The 27,877-nt window shown below is 41.6% G+C and overlaps 1 protein-coding gene across 3 annotated transcripts; it reads left to right on the forward strand.

Moving 5' to 3' along the window:
* The first annotated feature begins 952 nt into the window (after window positions 1-952).
* Window positions 953-27,873, forward strand: tmem266 (transmembrane protein 266). 3 transcript variants are annotated; one of them, XR_006096314.1, is made up of 12 exons: window positions 953-1,571; window positions 3,005-3,110; window positions 9,094-9,282; window positions 19,132-19,286; window positions 21,170-21,243; window positions 22,195-22,251; window positions 22,446-22,584; window positions 23,630-23,745; window positions 24,354-24,546; window positions 25,917-25,979; window positions 26,082-27,090; window positions 27,808-27,873. XR_006096314.1 is itself a non-coding variant. In XM_042412767.1 (12 exons), exons 3-12 carry the CDS (start codon window positions 3,100-3,102, stop codon window positions 26,720-26,722), a joined length of 1,638 nt encoding a protein of 545 aa, XP_042268701.1. In that variant the 5' UTR covers window positions 953-1,571; window positions 2,511-2,606; window positions 3,005-3,099; the 3' UTR covers window positions 26,723-27,794. The 3 variants fall into 3 exon arrangements, 2 of the variants coding, with proteins under 2 accessions (XP_042268701.1, XP_042268700.1); XM_042412767.1 differs by lacking the exon at window positions 27,808-27,873 and adding an exon at window positions 2,511-2,606 and having other exon boundaries at window positions 26,082-27,794; XM_042412766.1 differs by lacking the exon at window positions 27,808-27,873 and having other exon boundaries at window positions 26,082-27,794.
* The last annotated feature ends 4 nt before the right edge of the window (window positions 27,874-27,877 follow it).

Raw genomic sequence — 27,877 nt, forward strand, 5'->3', positions numbered from 1 at the left:
TAAGAGATGCTAAATGGATTTTAATTACATTTCTGTTCCGTTTTTGATTATTTGATAGTTATGAGACTAATGGCCTTACCATACAGACCTAGTTAAATTTCACTTCTAATCGTTTTGATGCCACTGTCTAATAAGGCACCCATTATAAGACATTTATAAGCTGTAATTCATGACTTTTATTAATGGTAATAAATCATTCCCTGATACTTTTTAGTATCACTTTAATCATTTTTTATCAGTCATAAAAGAAGAACAACTTTTGGGTTTCCAGATTGTGCCCAAACTTGATAAAAGAGATTTCCACACACTTAGATCTTAGGTTTCCAGATTGTGAAATTCACTTTGCTTTAATTTGTTTATCCTCCTCCAGTATGGCACCTGCTTTATCTTTCAAGTGGTAAAAGCCTTTATTAAAAGGGTATAACTGCAGACTTGATGGCTTATTAAAAAGTGAGAAAACCTTTTTTTACTATTACTAACATTTTCACTGAATTATTACCAAATAGAAACGATAAATACCAGTCAAAGGGCCTTTTCACAACCTGGCAACCCAAAGTTCAAGTATAATTGAACTTTGGGTAAAGCATAAGTAAATTATTATTAAAGCCACCAGTTACAACTCATGAGCCATTTATGAAGGGTGCCTTATTAGAAAGTGTTACCATTTTTTTCCTATTACCAATGACTTTTCTTTACTACCCTTAGGTGTTTCCGGGGCCTAATTCCTGTGCTACATTTTTGGGATACTTCTCAAATATCACAGCAGATCTTCTCTGGGGATATTATGCTGCAGACTAATGAACTGCATTAAATTGAAAAAAAAGACTCAGTCGACATGAACTCCCTATTGAGCCCCACAGAAACACTTGAAGTCAGTGTAAGAGTATTAGGATTTTTTTTTTTTCGTGCGGGTGGGTTGTTATCGCGAGGAACTCTGAAGCTCAAGAGGTGAAGTGAAGCGAGAGTGTTTTTCTACGTCGACGCGTCCAGGGTGGCATAGAAAGAGTGACGTCTGTGGGCTCTTGTAGCTTATAATAGGGATGTAGACTATATATATATTATTGATTTGACATTACTGCTTGTGTGTATTTTTTTAATGTAGTCCTGCGCGTTGACGGCGCCGCTCGTCACACATCTGTAGCCGCTGGAATCCCGCTTTCAGCACCTGGACAGCTCCCGGTCGTGAACCTCTTCTTTTTATTATCGGGCACATGGAGTCCCTGGTGTGATTGTGGGGGAAGCCCTGCAAGCACATTGTGCCTCCCTCCGAATATGTCATTATCTCCCTGATTCAGTGACAGCCTCGTCGTCTCCGCTGAAGGATGGTGCTTTCACTCCGGAGTAGGTGTTTTCGTCGTGCGCTGTCTTCAGAAAGGCGATACGGGTGCTTGGCCAACGCAAATTTAAGAGGAATCGCAGCCTACTCACAGCAAGATCCGAGCTTCCCTCACACTGATCATCATCATCATCATCATCATCATCGGCGAGGAGGGAGATATTACCATCATCACTGCGAGGGCAAAGGAGTCACGACCACACTTTACACAATGTAGAGCAAGAAAACACAAGAGGTTAGTGTGTCTTTGTGTTTCTTTTCGGGCTGGTGTTTAAATGGGTTGTCGATGTATTTGTGTCGGTTTAATCGTGAACAAGAATCAGACTGTGTGGCCTCTGAGCACAGTGGGGAAATGTTAACAGCACCATAACTGTTTATGTTGCCTATGACTTGGTGGGAAATGATTGCAAATGCATCTTGATCACGTTAAATGCAAAAGCCTGGGCAGAAATAGTCCACAGTGCTTGTTTCGTGCAATGCAATAGTAAGAATTGCTGCCCCACCTCCGCTGATTATTAGACTGTACTTACAGTAATAAGTGGCAACTTGAGATGCTGATTGTGATATTGTGATTTACTCAAGTACAGAAAATACTTTGCTGTGTAGTAAATTACCTCCAGAAAGGCTTACACTGCACCTCTGATCCCACTTGCCTTTCTGCTCACCTCTGCATTGATTCCTTGTAAAGTATTTTGCAAGGTGTTGACCTCTTTGACTTTCTGAACATCCTATAGCGATCAATTGTTCTCCCCCCCACCCCCCACCTCCACCCAAGAATTATGCTAAAGACCACATTTTTGGGGGGCTGCTGCAGTGGAACAATATCATTCTCAGCCCTTGAATGACCTGGGCTGATTTATCCTGAGTAGCATTTAATCTGCTGTGCTTCACTACATTACTCTGCTGTGGTCTGCTGTGGCTGTGAATGCTGACTCCTCACCTCTCCATGTCTGAGGGTTTTCACTGTGTATCACACACTATCCTGAATCTGTGCAATACTGTGTAAGTCAGGGAGGTGGGTGTGTTTCTTGTGAACAACAATGCAAATGTGAGATAAGTGTAGTTATAGTTTATCTCTTAGTACATTTACCTTGCAACACTGAGCATTGAACTTGTTTTTTTTTGTTTGTGACTATCCTGTCTGATCATGTCATGTCTGTTTCATGCAAAGCAGCTGGAGTGGGCTTTCACTTGAACGGACTTGGACATGAATGGTTCTCTATCCTGTGGCACAAAGAGCTAGCATCCTGCTGTACTTGCTATGCAAGAGGTGTGATGTTCCCCAGCCCCTGATTCACAGAGCGGAGTGTATATTGGAGGAGATTTCAAATCCATTACAGTTTAGTGCTCCCCAGGAAAATAGCTGAACGGAGCATAGCTGAAGCTGAAGTTAGGACAGGACCCCATCAGGAAAAGCACACACAGAAGCTCTGATACTGATAATTGTGCATACAGTTGTGTTACACTACTGAGCTGTATGATTTTGAGACTGAAAGTTCATTCTTGACCTTGGAAACAGCAACGATCTCACCATTAGTCCATTAGTAGCTGTTCTTGAGCTTTCAGTCATATCACACAATCTTCCTTAGCATATGGAGTTTACCCATGATTTGCTCTACAATTTTCTTTTTCCGTAGTAAATACATCATTCTTTTCTCTTTTCCATAGGTGTGGTAGGAGCCAGGTCTCTGCAGTGGTGAAATACCATTTCACACTCAGGGTAATTTAGTGCGGACGTCTATTTGAAGCAACAGGACTTCAACATGAGCAACCAGTAAGTACACCCACCAGATTCTTGTTTGAAACCATGTCTGAGAGAGTGTGAAATCTTAAATCTCTATTTATGAACACGCAGTCTCATGCACAGGGCATCTCAGCGTGCTACAATAGCAGAATGGGACCTGTATATTCTCATGCCCCTCCTGTTAACGACTTTGAACAGGGATCAGCGGGAAAGCAGAGCTCGGCCTCGTCCAGCATCTCTGAAGCGAGAGCGGCCGGCAATCTCCAGTTCTCGCTGGCATCTCTTAGCATTCAGGAGGGATGCTCACTTGTCATCTTCTCTTATTAATAATTACTCTGTGTGTGGTCCCCCAGACAGGCCCTGCATTTTGATGACAGCCGTGGTTGGGGCTAAGAGAAGGGAAAAGGGAGGGAGCAGGGGAATGGAGTGGAGTGGGAGGAGGTGGAGTGGAGTTGAGTGAGGGGTGAATGCAAAATGGGTTCAGTCAGCTGCATCTTCTGGTTAAAGGCACAGGATGCTGCTTCCAACCAACAGAGATCTCTGTCTGGGCCTCAGACCTGCAGATAAGGACAGTTAATGGTTGATTACAAGTCAATTTGAAGGAGAACATTGTGGCAAAACATCTGTAACTAGACAATACAGAGAATGTGTTGACTGGTTAGTAGTACAAAGGCATGATTTAATGTAGCTGAATGCCGGTGACTCTCTGTGAAGTGACAGATGGGAAACTCATGCAGAGAAAGGTCTTTGGAGTTATTTTCACCCCTGCTCTCTTAGACTTGATGCTGCTGTAAATCCCCTCTCTCTCTCTCTCTCTCTCTCTCTCTCTCTCTCTCTCTCTCTCTCTCTCTCTCTCTCTCTCTCTCTCTCTCTCTCTCTCTCTCTCTCTCTCTCTCTCTCTGCTCTGTCTGTAGTGCTGTAGTATCTCTGATCTGGAAACAGTGGGAGGCAGGATAGGAAACACATTAGATGCTCAAATACAACAAATTCAAAGGGATTTTACTTACATGTTTCACACAACAATTTAATATAAAATGTAAAAATTTTTCATGTCTCCATGTGGTTTTTATTTAAAAAAGCAGAGAAATTTGAAAAAAGAAAAATAACACTGCATTTCAAGCATAAACACAAAAGCTACATTTACGCTGATGAGACAGTGCTTGCTAGTGTTTGCTGGAACTTTGTGCATTTTTTTCTCATTCAGCAAACAAAGAGCAAACACCACCTCTCCCACAGGAGCCCAGTGGCTTTGAAACAGGTCAGCTAACATTACTGTAAGTAACCTGTGTGTCACATGACTTGGCGCCATGCTGCTCTTAATTTCTTGGCATAATGAAGTCTCTCTCCAATCACCAGAATAAGGTCTGCTGATTAGCAGGTCACAGCTTAAGCAACTATTGTCTATGTATATTTCATCATTCAGATTTGCTGAAATTTCACTTGCACTTCAGTTTTATGTACTGACATGGCATATTTATTAATGAAATCTATTGATAAGCCTTTTGTATTACAATAATTTTGCTTAAATAGAGAGTTTCTGATTGCCGTGCACTTATTTCCAGGACGTAGTTTATCGTTGAATATTAAGGCTATAATGTGTCACGGTGTTAATGGTATTATTCAGTGAATACAAGTTGCTAAAACATCAATTCTTCTCTAATTTATTGATTTTCCTCACTAAAACACTTAAGTCCAAACTCTTCAAGATAATAGATTCAACCACTAAATAAGATTGTTTTTTGTGTGTGTGTCTCTATTCCCTAACAAAATGCTTGTGTCTGGCATCTGCTTTTGTAGATCAAGCAGCTGCTGTTGGGATGTCGGCGGAGTAAATTTCTTGTCATTTTCTCTTACTGCTAAATGAGGTGATGTGAATATTCTACGATGAATTAAAAGCCGAAGTCTTTGCTCTATTAACAATAAAGAAAAGATCCCAAAGACCAACAAAACACCATCATTCTGCATTGCTGCAATGGAATTGTCAAGTGCTGTAATTTCCCCTTGGACATCAAAAGAGCAGGTCTTGCCTAAAAGATCTGATCTTACAAATGTTCTCTTGTATCAGGAGCTTGTGTCAGGAGCTGCTGCTGCTGCTGCTGGGAAATCTGGCCAGTGCCCATATTAGTGATTTGGCACATTTTGTCTCAGTTTCCTGATGATATCAGGACAGTGAATTGCCGTTCACTGAGGAGCAGCCAAGTGTCCATATACAAACTTATTGGGTAAGACAGAGCGGCTGGGTTGTAGACAGCTGGCTAGAAATACCGTGGCAGTGAGCACTCAGAATGACAATGATACCAATGCCCTCTGGAAAGCAGTTTGTGCTGAGGCAGCGCTTTAAAATCCACTGAAGTGACAGAGGCAGGGAACTTATTGCTCAGGATAGGTGATTTAAAACATTTAAAAAAGCCATCAATCTTATCCCTTGTCTTCTTGCTATTGGTGAAGCAGCCGTATTACTCTCTGCTTGAACATTGTTGTTGTCCTTTGTTGGATTCTCATAGCAGTATAACGATCTAAGCTGTGGCCTGTGCTGACTCTTGCACACATACCCCTTTTTTTAAGCACTGTCTTGCTGTACAGTCACACCTGGCTGCTGAGAGAGAGCTGAACTATAGGACATGTCAGCTACAGTTTCACAGCAAGTGTGCAGAATTGAAATAAAAACCATTGAGCCACAACAGCCTCTCTAACCAAAAGGCTATTATCTTCCAATACTGTACAAGAAAAAGTTGGGTGCAGCTGACCTTAGTGTATTTAGCCAAATAACAAAAAGTATGAAATAAAATAAAACATAAAAATAGCCTTAGTTTATGTGTAACATGTTCTAACTTTACATGCAGACTCCCTCTTCACTGTCAGTTAACATAGCCCCAGCTACAGCCTGAGAAGTTCATGTATTCCCTCCAGATGTATCTTATGTCACCGTTTGAACCTGCTTTATGTGCACAGGTGTTAGAGTAAAAAGATATAAACTAGTTTTGCTTTCTGTAGAGTTCAGCAGTACTGGACTTCAGGGGTATTTGAGTACCTTTCTCACAAAGGGTTGTGGGGGGAAAAAACTCAGGCTTGATAGATATATATATAGATTACAGATGAGATTCATTTAAATATTGCCAAGATGTTCCTGTTGAAAATGTCTAGTAAAAAGACACTTTTTTTGTATGTGTTTACAAAAAATGTGTTTCTGAGGAATGTCTCTGTAAGGAGCCTGATATTCAGTTATACCTTCTAGGTGAAAAGGATGCAGAATTAAACATTATTAATAATAAAATTATCTATACTTATTTGAAGTTAAAATAAAGAAAATAAAAATTATTATGCCTGTCATGTTGTGACAAACAGCACAACATTTTTTGAGAAATGAATTAGAGCTAGAGAGGAGGGGTCTCAGCTGACTCCTATATTTTTTATATATCTATTGATCTCTGCATGGTGATTTATTATGATGTGATGTACAAATGCTGGGGGAATTATGGATTACAGTTACACGAGAGGAGTCAATTGCTAGCAATGATTAAACACTAGGAGGAACCAGACTTTACAACACAAACACAACATAAAGTTTTAAAACTACGGCACTCTCTAAAAGACAAGGTCAAAACAAATTAACATTTACACATGTATTACAAATGCTATAAAAGATATTATATATATGACTAATGCATTGAGTTTAATAAAGCAGTACCAGTTAAAGTTATTTGTTTGTGTAGGAACCGTATAATAATGATAATATCTATCATGGTTAAATAAAAAAATGAGGAAAAGTTGAGGTATAACCAGTTTCATTTAGTTGTTTTGCATTTTAATATTTTGCTGCAAGTTCATGTAACTGCAGCCTTATGAGCAATAACATGTAATGTATGTTAGACCAGCATTTATAAATATTGGCTGGTGAAGAAACTGGGTTCATGGTTAGCCTTAGTTCTTACTCTGCATGGGTGCGAGATTTCCCCCCTAGCCATGCACGCTCTATGTTAACCTTTTTGCTTCCTCATGGCGTTTTGCTAATATCACATGCCTCGGAAAAGATCCCAGCCCTTTAGCATGCCATTGGCTGTCCTTGCCTGCATCGTTGAAGGGAGCAGAGTGTTCAGATGTGAAGCCTCCGCTCCCTCCTCAGGATGGCAACCAGCCACTCTACTGGGCTCTGCAAATAATGGCTCCTGGCCTGCTCTGTGATTGTCTGGAAATGTGATTTTGATGCACTAAACAGTTTGTGTCTGTCATGACTGATTAGTGGCCTTGTTGTGGTTGGTCAGAGGTGCCAAGTCCATAGATAACACTGGACTGCGCAGGCGTGTTTTGTGGCGAGCATGTTAATATATGGGTGTTTGACCCTCAAGCTAAACAACACATCTAGCAGGGCTTGCATAATGAAAGGATCATATATTCAAAGGGAGGAAGTGCAAGACCTTTTATATACACAGGATAACCATATTGTCCCATGTTAAGACAAAATAGTTCAGGTGATTCTTGGTTTCCAATGAGAATAACAAAACAACCTTTCAAGAGAGTCCATTAAACCACTATTACTCAAGAACTAAGTCAGGAAAAAGAAAGACCTATTTTCCTCTTCAGGCCTGCCTACATTAACATTTAACAGGAAGGTGGGTCTGCTCAGTGATCTTCTACTAACTGTTTCCTCCCACTCACTCCTCACTTTCACCTCCAGCACAGAGGTTGTAGAATTCGCCAACCCGATGGCTTTTGTTCCCTGTGTCTTGTAATCAATGCCTTCCTCCACCGCTAAGCACTGGAGTTATTGATGTCTCCACACTGGCTGCACTGGGACGGCTGCCAAGCCATGTGAGACTCCTTTTCCAGGGTAAATTCTCCTTGTCCGCTATTGGCTAAGCTCGTAGGATCGCAGCCCTCCCTGCACATTTAAGTTTTAGGACCTCATTGGCAGATAAAATGACACTTTGTCTGGTCCTGCCAAATATAACTCTACAGAGAACATACTGGAAAAATCAAAATGGAAAAAAACACATCTGAACTCCAATGTCATTTGACCAATTTGAAAAATATTGTGTTATTACGAGACTTTACCGGTAGGTCTGCACACTTTGGCCAATATAAACAATTTTTAGAAGTATTTTATATTGGTTTCCAGAAAGCAGCCATCGGTTTCCATTAATTTCAGTATTCAACAAAATATAAACATAGGGAAAGTTTCAGTAAACATTTTTATGTAACTTATATGTTGTAAATAAATGTTGTAAAAAGAATAATGTAAATTTTGACCATTTCTTGCCCTAAAAAGGTTGCTAGTTACCAGCAGATTGTACCAAAGAAATGGTAACAGCTAGCAATTGGGCAAAAACATACATAAAACAAAAACACTTAATTGTCATTGTCATAGACCACACATCTCAGGAAAGTTTTAAGTTTGATTTTCTGTCTCTAGTGATAAATAGAAACTAATGGCTGTCTGGAAGGTACAAATCATTCTAAACATTCATGAACACTTTGGAAAGTAGTCAGAAGCAATGAAAAATGCATCATTTGTGGTTAAAGGTGATATCTTTGATGTTAATATTGTTTGGAATGCAAATATTTACTGTGGTTTGAGACTTCACTGCATACTTTGCTAATATGAAATGTATGAATACCACCTTTTCATGGCTTGCCAGGTAAATGTGTCCTTGTTGAGGGTATACAGGAGCAGGTGACAATACAGACTTGAAACAGGGACTTTCATTCATCAAAATTAAGCATAGTCCCTGTAGTTATTATCACACTTTACTACCTGGAACAGTTTTGAGGTTTTTTAAGAACACTTCCATACAACCTTCCAAACTCTGCCATCTTTGCTGTAGACTTCACACCACTGCACAGAGGGACAACATGCAGATGCAAATTTCAGCTATAATGAGCTAAAACATACGAAAACCACCAACAGGTATGGTCCTTTAAGATGACACTCACAGCATACACATCCAGTTCTCTGACTCTAATGTTGCTCCGGTTGTGGTGTTTGTGTGTGTGTGTGTGTGTGTGTGTGCCACAGGGCCCCTCCCCAAACTGGGGCCTCAGAGCTGGAGGTGATCTCCCAGCAGGTGGAGGAGGACAACCAGTGCGTGGCCCCTGTCCAGTTGGTCAGCTTCGCCTACAGAGACTTGCCTTTGGCCGCGCTGGATATATCCCTAGCTGGATCTCAGCTCATCTCAAACCCGGATGAAGAGGACAACAGAGAGGGGTATGTCCCATGTATTCACTCTAACACCTCCTTTCACTTTCTGGTTTTGCTTTACTGTCCGACCACAGCCAGTAAAACAATCTTTTGAGATGATTCTCTCTAACTGATAAACACTTGTGACTGCTATGATTAGCCTGAAACAGATACTTGAATGTGGGCTGCTAGAGAATGAGGGCACGTATTCAAGGAATGCGCAGCACATGATTTAGTTCGTTTTCATTTTTGTCATTTGAAGTATAACAAAGATTGTACAATTTGAAGAAGCTGGAAACAAATTAGCAGTTTAATTATCAATGACATCTTTCTATAATTAATTTGTATACTAAAAAGCCCAAAATGTAATTACATATTGATTGATGTTGCCACCACAGTTAAGACGATACTAGAGATAACGCATCTGAGACATTGTCTCTGGTTGTTGCGTGAAAGTGCTATATCCATAATTAAGGCAGAATTGCAATTACTACAATCTATAATCTACCCTGGCAGAGAAAAGCTCTGCCGTCACCGTTGCTCGTTATTGCACATGGTAATTACACCTGGCGTATTGAATCACCCCTCATTTTATATTAGAGTCCGGGAATCAAGGATATTTGGCGATGAATTTATTAGTGTCACCATGTTAAATGGACAATGTCTCCAATGATGTGTTCATTCCATTTCAGCTCAGTGACACAGCAATTTTCTCTCTAGCAGACAGGCTTCTGTTCATAATGTTGATTTCTGGCAGAAAACAAAGAGTGTTGTTAGCGCCGTAGCTTTCCTGAAATGTCAGAGCCCTGTGGCGGTGCTGTTTCTGTCCATGAGGCCAGCTTGTCCTGGGTTTGTGTTGTTTTCTTATCACCATATCGCCATGCTGCAGGCCCAGTACTCTCAGGACAGGACACACCCCTCCTAGAGCACCCCTGTAGCAAGTGTCCATGGCGCTACATTCAGGAAGCGTGACTCACAACCCTTTGGCATGCTGCGACGTTGGCATCCATGCAGAGAAAGTCGACAAACAGCATAAGCTTAATTAGAGCATCCGGCATTTCGCCATCCAAGCCCTGGTGTGTCAGCTGAGCATGTCCGGCTGGACCTCGCCTGGTCTGGCCTGTCCGGGCCGATGGCTCTGTGGGACGGAGGGCAGGGACAGATGGGTCTTGTCCCAAACACCCACTCTCTCACCCTACCTCATGTCTTTCTCAGTCTCTCTCACTCACAAAAGGGACAGAAAACACACACATAGCAATGCTGCAGCAGAGGGCAGGATCTGGCAGCCCAGCAAAATTATCATCACAGTGGGCACTCTCATATGGCACCATATGACACCCTGGTCCCCCTGGGATTTGGCACAGTGCAGTGGAAAAGTCATGCAGCGCCAAGACATGTCTCTAAGGAGTTATCAAACACACAATTTGAATATTCTTTATTTTTAAAAGGGGCATTCATTCTGCCCATTCTGAGTCCTAGGGCTTAAACTTCCTGATTTCAGGCATAAGGCAGTTTTAAATTCATATAATACTTAAATCAATACATTGTACACTTCTCCTCCTGGACTTTTCAGGCTCACAAATCTTTTCTTGCTTTAATCTCTGGAGTCCAGACAGAATTCCTGAGTTTCAGGTCAAAGGCATTCCAAGACACACCTGTCATCGCAGTTTCATACTCACATCTGTCATTTGGAAGCACTCTAGGAAAAACAACATAGCCAGCTTGTCGCAGGTTCTGGCTGTCTTCGTGACTCATGTGTGTAACATCAGAGGAATGACACAAAGGTGGGATGTGTTGAGTAGAATGCATAGACTACTCTACATAGGGAAATATTAGCTTTTTGTGTATCATTTTGTACAAGAATGTAAACCCAGTGGCCACTGGTGTTGTGTTGGTGCTGCGATTTTGCTGATTATCAGGACAGATTGTTTTCTACAATGACTTACATTCCTGAGATATTCTTTCAACTAGTCATACCCTTTTCAGGATGTGACTATATCCTGTGCAGGAGCAGGTGCATTCTGTTTTAAATCTGATCATGAAAAATAGCTGTTTGGTTTGTATTGATCTCTGGTGATGATTTGATTTTGCGTTGGACACACGTGAAAGAAAAGTTCAGGTCAAGCTTTATGGTCAGAGATGGGATAAGAAAAGGCTCATTACTTGTGAACTGAGCTGAAATCTTTGATGATGCATCCTTGGTTTTGTTTTCTTCCATATGGTAAAAAAGAGCAGAAGAATACACACCAGAGGAGAGCATTTAGTCAAGCATGGCAGCTGCTCTTGACTCTTTATCAGGAGACGTGGGCGATTATGTAGGAGGTGGATGTTCTTGCGGACTACAAGGGGCACACGCAGGACTTGCAGATTCTGTGCAGTTGTGAGCTGGATGGAATTATTAATAGATTTTAGCTGCACCATCTCCTCCAGAACTTGCTTAAAGTTCTAAGACGAGGGTGGTGTGATTTCACACACACCTTTGGTCACTTAATTATTGTCTCATTTGTATTAGTGTGTTATTTTAAAAATCAGCTTTTTTCATAGTGGGTAAATTTTTTGTATGTTTCAGAATTGTTGTAAAAAAAAATCTAAGAAGTTGCATATTCTGTCATACTTCTTTTTTTTCAATAGTACCACTTTAGCATTGCCTTAATAAGGGTTACAAAAAGAGAATTACCAGGTCAAGTAGTTTAAATTAGAACTGCTGTTTGGGAATATGCAAAGCCACACACAAAATGATTAAAATAGTATTTACGACTTTGGTTAAAATTTGGAAAGTGTGATCATAGCAACATAAAGGAGTGTGCATCCCAATCATCTATTTCATCATTTTGTTTAATCAGAGGTTATTTTCATTTGCCTGTACTTTGCCAAAATTTGTTTTAGATGTATGTTACCATCACCTTCCTTCTACAGTCATTCAGAATATGCCACAGATGGAGCACAGCGGTTTTAACAAAGGTTAAGAAGCAAGGTGGTGTGTTTTCTTCTACCTTAATCCAGACCAGTTATTGTGACCTCCAGACTGGGTGGAGCCCAGGCTTCTGCATGGCCTTAGTCTCTGAACCCTGGGATATACAGCCTGCACTTTTCCTGGGTTATCATCCCCAGATCAGCTGGCTGCCCACAGCAGCAGCAGCATATGCTGTTGATCTCCAGGGGCCAGACTGAGAGGTGTGAGGCACTGCAGCAATGACAGATGGTTCATATGGGTCAACCTGCCGCTTTGACTGGAGAAGAGAGGAGGCGGAGGGGATAAAGAGAAGGATGTAGGGAGCAAACGACCCTCCTCCACACTTTCATTCACAAAGCTGCTGGCTGCAGATCACAACGAAATGGCTCCATTTGATGAATGTCATATCTGTCCATGTTGGACAGCAGTGTGGGATTAACCCTGCGTAGTGCTGTGCAGTGACAAGCACAGTGGCTAGCTGATACAATGTCAGGTGAAATTAAATTCTCTTGCCACTTTTCACTCACTACAACGCCTCAATATAGCAGTATGTCAACTTGCACATTATCAAACTGGTTGATAATGCTCAAGTTAGAAATAAGATGGAATAATTACAAAACTCTAGACTGGAGAATAAGCTTTGAAGGACCTTGCCAGATTCCAATATGAATCTTGACATCAGCAATATTTCACGGGGCTTTGGAACCAGAGCCATACTATACCTGTTCTGTGTTGATGGATGTCTGAAAAGAGAGCAAGATTTCTCTTTTTTTCTCCCTCTGACTCTATTTCAAACACACAGAGGAACAGTCCTCTCCATCAAATTGGCTCTCTTGCCTGGCACCATGTGCGACACAATAGATGACATTTGAGTGCAGGGTTTGAGGGTTTGTTAATATTCACAGACATGCAAAGTGTGAAATTGCTTTTTAGGCTGAGAGCAAGAGAGATCAAGTGTCCTGGTGAAAACCCATTTATCAGGGACAGCTTCTCTGCTGCTCTGCACATGGAGCCCCATCCATCTCCATTTGCTTAGTATCTGTGGCCCATTTCTCTGGCAAAGACCAGCTTTGAGTACCCTCTGCTAGGTTGTACCATACTGTAGGATGCGAGGGAAGAGGAGGCAATATTTAATGTTGGAACCAGAGGAAAGGTAAAGCTGAATTCATAAGTTTAATTATGGAGCAGATGGGATGCAAGTGCCTGGCTAAAGCCTGAACTTTATTAATTGGCATTTGTAATTGATTACCCCCTTTCATTTGATTTGTTAATTCGCTGCAAAAGTGTTTGCTAATTCCCCAGGCATGAGACTGTAAGAGATTAATAGTGAGGAGACATGGAAGCTCTAAAATGTACAATTGATTACCTATGATAACATCACTTTATTCAGCATATTTATTGCTTAGCTGGTTTTCCACTCTCAGAGCATTTTTGCTTCTTTAGGCTGGGATATCACAGATGACTCAGCAGTGGTTACACAGGAAAAGATTTTGCCGTTTGTCTTGATTTTCAAGCAATCTAGACGGATGCCCCACCTGTGTGCTCTCATGAAACAGAAGCAGAGGAAAAAAGCATTTATCAGGGATTAAATGAAATGCCTCTTCAAGTGTATGAAGTAAGTTAAGGAGTAAGTGTAACACAGAGAGCTTGAATAGCCTGAATGGGATGAAGTCCTCCAACCTCTAGCTGTTCAGTAGCCTGCAGGCACACAGTTGTGGTCCATTTTCCCCTGCCCGAGCCTGCTGAGTGCAGCAGATTGGTGTGAATTGGTTGAATTTCATACTGGAGGAACCACAGGGCTGTATAGTTATCAGTACAGAAAGGGAAATTGAGAGGAGACAGAAAACTTGAGTCAAGTAGTATCATTTTAAAATGCTGCCGGATTAGTATCTGTTATTGCCCCTTACACCTTCAAAGAAGATATGTTGAGTTCAAAAGCTTCTCCCCAGCGTTCACGTTTCTCACTGACTGCTGAGATGTTTGCCACATAGAGTCCATCAAAATAATCACTAACATAAAAATAATATTTGAGTTATACATTTTAAATAACAAAATAGACATATTGAAGAAATGGTTCCCAATGATGATTTAAAGGTTTAAGAAAGTATCTGGATCATTATACTTATTCAAGCTTCTAAAAATCCTTCTGAGTAGGGAATATCAGTCTGAAGTTGAACTGTACACAACCGATTCAATAGTGTGATTCAGGCTCACAAGTAGACACTGATTAATTTTAACAGCAAAAGGCCAAAAGGGTTGGGACAAGTGTACTAATGTAACACATTTGAACAAAACTATAATTCGCAGGTGTGCTTGAATAGATGAATGGCTGCCAGGCACAGTGATCTAAGTCTTGACCATGTAGAGATTGAATCTCTGCCTTCATTTTTTTATACTCATAGAATGATTCATTATTTTGTGAGGAAATGTAATTGTGTAGCAGTTGCCATTGCCACAGGTCTGGAGTTTTTTGCCGAACAAAGTTGTTCTATTGTAAATGTGCAATCAAGACATCAATCAAGTGTTGCGATGAATTATTCAGAGGCCTGGCACAGCAGTGCAGAGTGACACCATTTTAGACCTTCCTTTGCAAACATTTTGAAGGAACAGTTCATGTCTGCAGTTTTTCGTTGTTTTGTGTGTGTGTGTGTGTGTGCCTGTCTGTGTGTGTACAGGTATGTGTGTTACAATCAATACCTCAGACAAGTTTATAGAGTCTTTCACACTCATTACTTCTGAATGAATTTTCCACCTCTCTCTCGCTCCATCTTTTAACTCACAAACACACACAAACAGAGCACCACCTCTCTGATTTAATTTCCATTTAACTTGTACCTAATGAGTTTACATTGTATTTTACCCTGTTTCAATTACAGGAGACAGTATAATGAAAGAGATTCTCCTTGTGATAGCATCCCCACCTCAGCGAGAGTTACTTAGCTGAGGCTAGAGCCAAAGCTCTGTCCAGCCTGTGTGAATGGACCCCAACAGAGCAACCAGACACCTTCCTCTGTGCCAGTCACTCTTCCTGATGTCTTTGTCCGCTCTGCTCTGTCTGGCCATTCTGCTGCAAGAGCTGCTGCAGCCAGCATCATGTACAGCATGCCACCACTTCCATCTCACGCCACTATTGATCAGTCTCATGATCTAATCCCTTCGCTCTGCGCTGCTGTCGGGCGCGCTTCGATCTTCCCTCAGTGTGTTACCACTGCAGCCGCTGGCCTGTTGATGTCTTTATGAACCTGTCCACAGCACACGCCACCCTGCATCTCTCATTTCCTCCACACACAATGCCCTTAACAGTGTGTGTGTGTCTGTGTTTGTGATGTTTTCCCATGCACGCACACATACGCGTGCATGACCAAACCTTGAGGTATTGCCCATTCGATCCGAACCTGCCGTGACCCTGAGAGAGTGAGATGATTTTCTTCCTTCACTTGCTCTACCACTGAAGCAGCCCCATTTCCTCATAAATACTTCAGGTCCTCAGCGTTCAAGGTTTAAAGTGATTTCCCTAAAATTAAGTTTCTGAGCTTGGAGTAATCCATCACTGCCATTTACTCTGCTTCCAGACAGGGTTTTTCTTTACAGGTTTATTAAATTAATACCTTTTCTGCCTGGCTTGTGGGAGAGGTCTGAATGAATTATTATTCCACACAGTGTGAGTTAAATCATGCTTTTCAATCCTGAAGGTAAGTGTGGTGTCTTGTGGAGTATTCTGTGTGCTGCTCATTCCATCTCTTAACTAATGGTCCACAAATGTCCGGTGACTGTGTGTTAGGCGTATCATTAGGTAAATGTTTCTTTCTCTTGGCTCTCCTCCACTGGCAGATGGAGTTTGACATTGTTCCTTGGGAACAGATCGGTGCTGAGTAAAGTCTCCATAGTATCTGCTAATGATACCATTACCCTCCACCACCTCTTTGTCACCCCAGGTGTTGAGCTCCTAATCTGTTGGCATCAACTGGTACAGAAGGTTGCTGCAGAGGGCTGAGTGCACTGGTTAGACTCTTGGAGAGCACTGACACAGCGTGGCTGAGCTCTAGCCCCTCTGCTGACCTTGGTGAAGGATGGAGAGGATGTGAATATCTGCTATACCGGAGGTTCAGCTGCAAAATGATTCCACTCTCTAGGATCCTCTCTTTCTTTTCACCTGAAAGTTTTGGCCATCATTCCTGTTAGTTATGATAACAATATGCTCGCCAAAGTCAATGCTGAGATCTGGAAACATGGGGGCATTGCTGCAACAAAGACCGACGGGGCAAAAAACAGTCAGCTGAACAAAGAGGTTGTAAAGAAGCCATCAATTTATTATATAGACCGTAAAATCACAAGGGAACATGCCCAAAATGTCAGAACTAACCCCTCATTGTACAGGAAAACTCTACAGTACAGTACAGTAGGACACAGTTGAACCAGTAAGTCCATTTTTAATCTGAGGAATTTTTATAATGGATAGTTTGATTGATGATTTAATGTTTGCCTTTGTTTTCTCCTCCAAATAGAGGCAAAATGATTAGTTGAATAGTTGGTTAGTTGATTGACAGAAAATTAATTGGCAACTCTTTTGATAATTGAGTAGTCATTGAAATAATTTTTCAAGCAAAAATACCAAGCATTCACTATTTATAGCTTCTTGAATATTGCTGCAGTTCTTTGTCTTATGTGATAGTAATCTGAATATCTTTGGATTTTTAGACTGCGAGTCAGGCAAAAAAAAAAAAAATCTGAACACATATAATTGCTGTTTACGAAACTGTAATGAGAAACTATTTTCTGACATTTTATAGACTAAATGATAAAAGATAACTGCAAGTTGCAGCCCTATGTCTTGACGTTAACTTGGAGGTTTGTTTTAACTTGTATAATCCCTATTGGACTTCACAACGCGTCCAAATTCTTGTAATTAAGTTGGTGAGTATGCTATTATCAACAATTGAAATGATGGCCATAACTACAAAAATAAGTCCCAAGTTATAATAAGCTAGAATTATCCTTTAACCCAATCTGCATCTTTCTCTGTTCTCTCTTTCTCATTCTTCCCTCTCCAACTCCCCCTCCTTCCTGTCTGGCTCTCTCTCCAGTTCACTTTTGGATGAGTCCCAATGCCTTTGAACTGCCTGCACCCGCTTCCTCTCAGTGTTTGCTTCCTTCGTTCTGAGCTGAACCAAGAGGAGAGTAGAATAAATTGCATCCTCTCTTGTCCTCTGACAGACATTGCCCGTAGCTTTCCTCCTGTGGGGGACAGGTGACAACGGATAGCTGCTATTTTCAAGGGAACATACTGCCTTTCTCAGTGTTGCCTCCGAGAAAGGACAGCCACCCCTCATGCATGCGCACACACACACACACACACACACACACACACACACACACTTTACTTTTTGCGTCTGGCTTTCTAAGAGTGCATCTCAGTATTGTGTGTGCGGAGGGAAGAGCTGTGACAGGAAGGGAAAACCCTGTGTGCCTCTTGGAGATTTGTCATTATTTATTGACCATAAAAACCCAGGAGTCTCAGTCAGTCAGAGTCTCTGATTGGGAGAAGTTGAAGAGGAGAGAAGCGATGGATTTAAGGCAGGTTTGATGCTCACATCTTCAGGCACAACCTACCTATAGACAAGGAGCACGCACACCAGGGACACCGGCACACTCCAAGCTAATGGAAAATATATAGCAAGGTGGAGGAGGAAAACTAGATTAAGGCATTGTCTTTCAGTTAAGTGAACATCTTTTTGGCTGTATATGGCTGCACCCTCCAGATGGTGCACATGCAGTCCCACTGTCATGCCAAGAGAACTGCATCATGCGGTCAGCCAGCCAGCCAGCCAGCTAGCTAGCAGTCATCCAGACCTCTAACAGGAGATCCAGTGAGCTAACAACCAGCCAGGTTGTTGGCACACCAGGTAGTCACCCAGATGGGTATTCAGCCAGCCCTTCAGGTAGCCAGTTTTCACTCAGAGACCTGTCTTGTCACCCAGCGAAGCAGCAAGGTGAGAAATTGACCACATGAGGCTCTAATTTCTCCAGAACCTCACTTCAGTTGCCCATATGAACACTGAATGAGGTTTTGCTTACTCTAATCATTCCTCATGTCCATACTGGTCATTAAGAGATCCCTCCCTAATGTACTTTAAATGTAAGTGATGGGGTCTTCATTTTGTGCAAAAATGTATTCCAACTTATTATTTGACTATTATCCTTTAAGGCTATAGATGTGTTATGTAGAGATATGGAACATCTTGTGAACGTTGTGATATTTTAGACGTTAAATCTAATAGAGCTACATATACAAGCATGTTCTGATGAGACAAAAACAAATTATTTAATGCGTGAATGTGGAGTACAACAGATGTCATGTAATCTGTTTCCAAAAATAGGCACAAACAAACTAATGGCTGTACACTACAGTGCTTATGATAGCACAAAAGGAGAGCTTTCCAATGGGAAGAGGGAGGTTTGCCAAAAGGCAAGAATGCAATGAGGAGACGAGAAAAGGGGCAAAGAAGCAAAGACACCATAAATTTGTGCACAAAATTACTTCATGCTAATACGTCTTCTCAGTGCCAGCAGAACATGTATTTATGCTTCACATTAAATTCAAGAGTGTAAATTAATTTCAGCATGCATGCTCTGCATTTTGAATGATTTTTATGCAGAATAGTGCCCTCTGCTGAAAAATATTTAGAAGAGCATTAACTGATGGAAAACTGAGCAAAGTCAAGGTTGAACACACCTCATGTTTTGTGTATCATGACGTTTCTTTGGTTTTATTGATTTGACCTTGCCTGCTGCCTGTCAGATTCATGCTGTCTACCAGTATTACATTTTAAAATAACACCACAACAAGAACCATTTATCTTCGTCCCTATAGATCTTCTAACCACATTCAATCTCTCTCTCTCTCTCTCTCTCTCCCCGTTCAGGTCGAACTGGCTGAAGCCGTGCTGTGGGCGAAGGGCAGCGCTGTGGCAGGTCTGTCTGTTGTCGGCGGGCTTCAACTGTTTCCTGGTGGCCTGTGTCATTCTGGTGGTGTTGCTGCTGACGCTGGAGCTGCTCGTAGACACCAAGCTGTTGCAGTGTGAGTGCTGGAAACAAAGACAATGTGACGTCACCTGAGATTAAGAATATAATACAGCTGTGGTTTTGATTCTTCTCAGCACAATTGTTTACTACTTATACAAAGCCAGTCTGTCAATGCATAGATTCAGCAGACAACCTCAATAGTGTTGGTTTAAATAAGTGCAAATAATAGTGATATGGAAAGTCAACATCGAAGCACACCTATAATGTACTATAAGATAATATGCTATATTATTGACATATATATCGACCAGTAAATTATAATAAATTACAGTAAAGAAATGCCAAGGTATGTTTGAGGTTATTTTCATTAAAGATTTCTCAGTTATATAGTTTGTCCACCATAAAGAACTGACTTTATTTATCAGCTGCAAAACGTCACGTTGTGGTCAAACTTCTTTAAAAAAAAATATCTTTATCAAAAATGTTTGTGATGAGTTTGTGTAATCAGCCAATATATCATTATCAGATGTTTTTGAAACTTTCTTTACTATACTGTACCTTTAACCATTAACCTTTGGCTGTGGTCTCTCTAAATTAAAACAAAGACTGCTTTTGATCATTAGACTCTTGCTTTGAATTTGGTGATCAAGTTTTCAAGAACTTATAACATTATTGGACTGCAGGATTGCTTTAAATTTAGTGTGAAAACATATTTTCAAGATATCAGTTGTATACTCTGTCATGCATTTTACCTTTATTATTTCTATGACTGAACATTATCATTATTATTATATAACCACAATGACCAAAGAGACAAGCGAACTGGTAGTGAATGTGCTACAGTGCTCCCGTCTCTAACACAACAGTGGATATTAAAAGGTAATACTATACTATACTATAATCTACTATAATCTGCTATGATTAATGATTTTTGATTGTAACATAATTCAGAATAGTTTGTGGAAAAATAGATGTGCAATATGTATTGTATGTGAGTAAATACTAACGTCTTACCTGGTCTTAGGCATCTGCTGTACAGTGAGTTTGTGTCACTGATGATCTGTCCTATGACCTTAGGCTCTGATCAGTCATGGTCTTGGGAATATAACCTTCCTATTAGTATTCCACAATTAACACAGAATGTCAGGTGGCGGAAGTACCAGTGTGACTGATGTCACCCCAGGGTCACCTTCATCCGCATCATCTGGCACATTGGAGACATCCTCATCTATCATAAGTAGAAGGTCAGGGGGTTGTGACCTGTTAGATGTCAGAGATCAGAGTGAAGAACATGCGTTGCAGCAATGGTGCTTCAGCCGTATCTGAATCTGAATCTGAGACTGACTGACTTACTTACTGACTGACTGATTGATGAGACGGGGCAGACAAAGGAAAAGTAAGACAAATGCATGAAGGGAGATTAGCGGACAAAGAAATCAGGCAATACAACAGTGCTGGCTGGTGGATAAGTAAGTGTGTGTGTGTGTGTGTGTGTGTGTTGGGGGGGAGGTGGGGGGTGGACTGGAGAAAGATGAATGGACTGATGGACAGATCACTGAACATGGCAAACAAAGACAGATGGGAGGAGAGGTGGCGCATGAAGAGAAATGCCTCAGCTGACAGCCGAATTCTGTTTGAGGCTGTCCACAATTAGTCTGATGAATAGACAGGAGGATGCGGACACATGCATGCACTGTATCTGGTGGATTCATATTTATGATGTTGCTTAATGCTTCTGTCTGTGCGTTTATGTACGTGTGTGCATGAATGCCCCCATTTTTATCACTTTACTGCACCTTGTCTGTGTTGTACAGCACCTAACAACTGTTAGGAACAATAACGAAACAAACAAATCCATCTTTCACTACTTCATGTCACATTAGCTGTCCTTTTTAAAAAAAAAAAAATGTAACCAGTTATTCTGTTTTATCCCTACAGTTAATAATGCATTCCAGTTCGCCAGCATCATCCACTGGATCAGCCTGGCTATCCTCTCTGTGTTCTTCACTGAGGTGAGTCTCCATCTTCCCCCCTGCCTGCTCTACTCAAAAACAGTTTCACTTACAGCTGATGCAGCAGCCTATCGATTAATGCTATGTCGTGCAGTATGTGGGGCCAGTGAAGTACACCCACAGATTCTCATTAGAATACTAACAACACCATGAAGCATTCTGTGCCCCTTGTTCCTGCATGATTAGATTGTGATTAGTAAAGGTGAGCCACTGATAGTGTACGTAACTGAAAGACTAAAAATCATACAAGAAAAATGGGCCTAAATGTTATTAAAGCTGGTCCCTCTTAGGTTATTCGATTGATCAGCAGCACAGTCACTTTAAAATGCAGATGGGGCTTTTCTGTGCCACTAGTTTTAAATAATTTCAGTGCCTCAAGTGTGACGTATCGATTACTATTTTCTTTATAGCCAGCCACATTTGTCTTAGTAAACCTCCAGCTAACTTTGTGTAGCTGGAGGTTTACTTATATCAGTAAAAGCAACCCCTCAGTGATACATTGAAGCAGTGAAAACAGCAGGTCGACTGGTTTCTGCTCTAGTGCAATCTCGAATATCTGAAATGAGGATGGGGAGGTTAGGGGATGGCAGAAGAGGAACAGAGAGAAAGGGAGTATTGTTTGCCCTCTGTAGCCCCCGCTGCGTCAGCAGAATGAGCTAAATGCAGTGTCTGTGATTGTTTGGATGAAATACTATCGTGCAGGCTCTGATGTGTATGAATATGATGTCATTGATGAATTACCAGTGGAGGAATGAAAGAAATGTAAATTGCAATAGCAAACGCCATTTACTGAGACTTCCAGGTTTTTTATTGGGAGTTACTACCCAGCGTGCTCTGCCTCTATCATCCAGTCTCCCTCAGTGCTTCAGTTTAGCTGTCCTTGTTTTCTTCCAATTTATCTGGTGTGTAACCTGCTCTCTGTCTCCATCTCTGTCCCTCTGTCTGTCTCAGACGGTGTTCAGGATCGTGGTGTTGGGGATATGGGATTACATAGAGAACAAAGTAGAGGTAAGCTCCCAAAGGTCCTATTAGTCACTATTAGTCCCTCGGGGGCCCCTTTCACCGCAGTGTCATTCCCTCAATGTCATACCTCAGTGTGGCCACAGTGGAAGCTTCAGACACAACAGTAACCTGATGTGTGTGTGTGTGTGTGTGTGTGTGTGTGTGTGTGTGTGTGTGTGTGTGTGTGTGTATTTTCTCAGGTGTTTGATGGAGCTGTCATCGTCCTCTCTCTGGCCCCCATGGTGGCCTCCACAGTGGCCAACGGCCCCAGCAGCCCCTGGGACGCTATCGGTCTCATCATCACACTGCGCATCTGGAGGGTCAAGAGGATCATTGATGGTGAGGCTGGGAGGGGCCAGGGGCTGATGTCCCCTGCGTCATGTCCTTTACTGTCAGGTCACAGAGATAGATACTGCAGTGTACTCTCTGCAGCATCAGCTACATTCAATCTTGAGCTTGTTCACTCAATTATCTTTTCCCTTGTTTTTTCTTTTTTTTTTATGAGGATTGATGGTAGGACAGCATCTGCCCTGATGAACTCATGGTTATAATGGTCTCACAGCAGCTGGAAAAGGCAAACTATTTGAACAATATGTGTTTACAAAGCATTTTATTGTTGGAAATAATCCTTTTTTTAACAATGTTGCTCCCCCTTGTGGTTTGTTAGTATACTGTACAGTACATGTTGAAAATGATGATTTGTGAGTGTGAGCAAAATGGATTATCACTCCATCCATTGTTTGTACCTACTTATCCTGTTAAGGGTCCGACATGGACTACACAAAATGTTCAGTGTGCGAAAACATTCTCATTATTTCAATAGTTTCCATGGAAATAAAAAACTAAAAATAGATTAAGTCATTTACAATGGTTTTATGTCACCCGGTTAACCATTTTAATCTGAATCGGAAGACTGTAAACAGTTTGAAGTGTGTTGTCACCTTTTGTTCTAACCACCCTAAAGATGAACCATTAACATATTGCAATATAATACAATATAATACAACACCACCGCAAAACCATGGCCAAAAACAGCCAACAAAAACAGATAATTTCTCAACACCGTAAGCCTCAGAAAAGTAGCATTGTTTGCAGGGATATTGTACTGTACTGTATCCACCTTATGTTTGTTGGCAGCAGTCTCCAGTCATGTACCCATGAATGTGAAGAATATGCAGGCTTTTATTTCAACAAAACAGTGGTTGACTTCGATATTTAGAAACAGTATGTACAGAAATACACTATTACAAGATCCACTTTTTTAAAACTCTGTGGGGAGTCATAAAATCAATGCAGCATTTAGTTAGAATTAAAACCAGCAGGCACAAGATTGAATATTTCTTTTGTAGGAGAACTGACTTTATTTTATGCCCTCTTGTTCCAGCCTACGTGCTGCAAGTGAAGGTGGAGATGGAGCTGGAGATCCAGCAGTATGAGAAGGCCAAGGCAGTGAGAGAGGAACAGCTCGACCGTCTCACTCAGATCTGCCAGGAACAAGCAGTATGTTCACTTATCAGTTTCATACCTCATACCTACTTCTAGCACAATTTATAGCTGCCTGTTACCAGCAGAGGGCAGCAACGTGCTATGCAAGAAAAAATAACTAAGGCTGTACTCAAAAAGGCGTAAGAGATGCCTGCAAAATTGATCCCATTCATCACTAGATAATACTTTTTACAGCAGTCCTGTGGATATCAGATTGCCAGCACTGTGCATCAACTCAAAGAAATCTATTGACTCATCGAAAATTTAATAATCATAGTTCTATTATTGATTAAAAGTGACATTACTCAGCTAAAGTATAAGTTTATAAGTGTAACTGAGAGCACACCCACTCAGCGCTCTCTATTTTTCAGATGTCAACCCAAAAGAGGAGAAAAATGTCCACAGTATGTCTGAGAGTTATTCAGTGCAACCATTGAGGTTTGAAATGTGCAGTTTGGTATATGCACACTGTGTTGTACAGTCAAAGGTCAGCTAAGCTAATATGCAAATAAGATGCTTGCACGAAAGGGGATGGGATATTAGCATGGAGAATATAATATGTTGTTAGTGTTATTAGTTTGAATGACTGACCAGTTCTCCCATTTCTCCCTCTCCTCTTTCAGTTTGAAATCAGGCAGCTGAGGGCCCACCTGGCCCAGCAGGACCTGGATCTGGTAGCAGAACGTGAAGCAGCCATGCAGATCCACCATATGTGGGGTAAACAGAGCAGCAGTTTCCATGAGGTGGATGGACTGGCCCCTGGGGCCTCTGAGCATCATGGGCCGGCTAAAGCTAGAGAGCCCGGGGGGCCCGCAGGTAACCGTCTGGAACACCCAGCTCCTTTGTATAACAGGCTACCATGGACCTCTGTGCACAAGAGGGATTTCAGACTGTGCTTTCTATGTTAATCGTCTCCATGCTAAGTGGAAGGTTGAATGTAGAGATGTCCTCAGTGCCTTGAGACTTGCCAGGCAAGTGGTGTAGATGTCAGAGAAGTAGGTTTGCTGCTTTAAATCCTTTGGGCTGGCAGGAATTAGAGATCCTTTGCCTCCTTTCACAGCAACACTGATCTGTTAGAAGTAACGCAACAACTGGTACATAGAGGCTAGTTATATAAAGGTTAAAGACTTTTATGGTTACTGAAAGCAGCAAAAATTAAAAATAAGCAGAAAATCTTACAGCAAACACCCAAACCCCTGCAAATAGTTAAAAACCTGTCACTTATCTCATGCTTCCTGCTGGAGGATGGGACACTTTATTAATGGTGGACATCAAACACAGGCATGGTGTTGGCATCCTCTTCTCAAAAACATTTGTCTTTGAGTCCACATCAAAATTCTGGCACGACACCTAGATGGACTATAAACCTCTCACACAGTGACAGGTCATAACTTACATGACTTAGCGCAACAAAGCGCTGTCAGTGCAGGTGATGTCAGGGCTCAAAACATTAAGGCTTTTCCTTTATCAAAGCTATAAATCATAGTGCGACCTGCAATACGTCTGAGCTGTGGTGTTTCTAGTCAGACATCCTTTTAACTGGACCTGCTCCTCATACACTCATGTGTTATTGATCATCTGGAGATAGTCCCTGTCACATTGTAGGCTGAACAATGAGTGGCCTCATCTTGGGACAGACATGAAATTAATATGTGAAGCCCAAACATAAATTAATATAAGCCAGCGGTCAACACAAAGAAACACTTGGGCTGATTTAGGATCTATGAAACACATTCACACCAAGAGCTGCTCTTTTTTAAATATTTGTTCATTAATGGATGCTCATCACAATTTTAATGATTTGTTAAGTCTTTTAAATAATTTATCAAACAAAAAATGCAAAAGAGTTTCTCATTCCACCTTCTTAAATATACATTTTTGGTTTTATATCATTTTAAATTGAATACATCTGGGCAAAAAACACAATTTGAAGATCTTAGGCTCTGGGAACACGTAATAAACATTTTGCACTATTTTCTTTTTACATTTTCAATGATTAATTGAAATGAAAATAGTACTTTGACCTTTCTGTTATCTAACTGTAACCAGGCTTAATGGATTCTAAATAACTCAAAAAGCTACACATACAGTGGGAATATAAACCCAGTGGTCTAGAAGAGCACCATAATTCACTTTTATTGGGTCTGAGAGAAAGTACATTATGTTGCCATTTTTATTCTCTTCAGATCATCATGGCCAAGATGATATGAACAACTACATCAGCCAGTATTACAGTGAGCCAAGTAGCGGTGAGCATCAACAAGATCCTGCCTCACTTTGTTCTCACAGTATATCTAGCACCGCATTATTTCAAGGCCATATACTGTATATTATATGTGGTTTTCTTGTAGACATGGGGATCCCAGACCCTGCTGCACGTGTCATCACCACAGCAGCTATAGACGTGCACCTGCCTAACAACCCAAGCCAGCTTCCCTCTTCTCTGGTGAGTGCTGACGCGGTGTCATCTAGCCGTCTGCAGCGAACCGGCAGCTCGGTCAGCGAAGCCTCCACGACCACGGTGTCCCGCACCAGCTTCAGCGCCCGGCAGCACAGCATCAGCAGCCACACGTTGGGCTCCACCACGGACTGCAGCTCCACAGTGCGTGAGGCCTCCACCTCCACAGACTACAGTGACCAGCGCTGCTACCCTCCACCTTACAGCAGCCCCCTGGCCCTGGGCACTCAGCCACGAGGGAGTCCCAGCACTGTGGTGCAGGAGCTGCTCTCCTCTCTGACCGAGGACTCTTGTCTCACCCAGAAGGGCCTGGACCCTGTCAATCTCAAACCTCCAAGCCCAACAGGTTCCACTAAAACCAGTCCTGAGCTGGAGCACAGGCTAAACATCTACAACAAAAGGAACCAGGAGAGCCGAGTTGGGTTGCACGCCAAACCCCTCATCCATCTGCAGGGCAATGAGCCTCTTCTAGAGGAGAAGTACAGGATGATGGAGCCAGTGGATGCCCCAGTCAACCGTCTGTCAGAGACATAAGACAGTGCCTGACACCAGGGAATTTGCAGGACATGCTCTTCAAATCAACCGCAAAAATTAACATTCTACTAAACTCCCGAGTTGCTGGGAGTCACTGGCACATGAACCGTATGTCTGTCATCCTCTTTGTACTGATGAACTTGCTGGAGCAGTACACACACAGAGGGCATGGAGGACAGAATCAGGCACCACTTATCAGGAATTGACACTCACAAAGACACTTTTTGAGTTTTATGAAAAATTTTACCAAAAGAAACCAGCAACAGGGCTCACGCCCAAAATCCTGAGACAACTGGTCTGTGCAGAAAATCTGGCTCTTGATGCATTAGGTTGTGGTTCGATTTCTAAGGATGTGTATCCAGGAAGAGGTTGGTGCTGAGGGCTTAGTTCCTCTGATACACTTTGTAGGAATTAGAGATGCTGGACTGATGAGATCATTTATAGGAGAGCCACAAACTGTGTACCAGTCCCCCCAAAGCTATAAGGCATGGATTTACCACACTTGCAGGTGTATCAACTATTTTGTTAATCAGTCTCCAAACTCACAAAGAACAGTCCTCTTTGACAGGACTGCTGCAGGGTACATTGGATCAGTGTTGAGATGCTACGTTGTGATCTCGACTTATTTCTAATCTTTGTCTTTCTATTTTAGCAATGTTAACATTTTTATCTAAATTCTATGGGTGTAACGAGTGTGGCAAACCTTCAACTGGTGGATGATTCAAGAGTTTTTGTCCAGGTGCCATGACTGGAATCTGACCAAGCCCAGCTGAGTCAGTGTTTACCGAGATTTAAAAACCACAGAATTTCCCCAAACACACCAATTTAACTGAAAATCTGCCTGCACATGATGGATTTCCTATCATTCAGGTCTAAAATATTGTATTTTTATGACTTTTGGGTTTGGAAGCTGTGTAAATATATCAGGATGGGTACGATCATTATATCACAGCCAAAAATAATGAGGGACTCTAAGTGGGGCTACTATAAAAATGTAACTCGGAAAGAAAATTATCATAGCATGAACCTTCAAGATTTGCCTCTTAAATATCGCAAACTAACCCTGTTTATTGTATTGTCAACAGGTATTTTCTATCTTGATCATGGAGAGAGGGCATTGCAGAGGAAACCCAATAAAGGGAAAACATGGCAAAA

Source organism: Thunnus maccoyii, chromosome 5, assembly GCF_910596095.1.
Source record: "Thunnus maccoyii chromosome 5, fThuMac1.1, whole genome shotgun sequence".
In the NCBI taxonomy this organism is placed as follows: domain Eukaryota; kingdom Metazoa; phylum Chordata; class Actinopteri; order Scombriformes; family Scombridae; genus Thunnus; species Thunnus maccoyii.

Excerpts from the sequence above, each read along its gene's own strand:
- tmem266 (XM_042412767.1), top strand. Across the intron at positions 21,244-22,194 it reads TCTCTGTGTTCTTCACTGAG|ACGGTGTTCAGGATCGTGGT; the intron begins GTGAGTCTCCAT and ends TGTCTGTCTCAG. Across the intron at positions 22,252-22,445 it reads ACATAGAGAACAAAGTAGAG|GTGTTTGATGGAGCTGTCAT; the intron begins GTAAGCTCCCAA and ends GTATTTTCTCAG.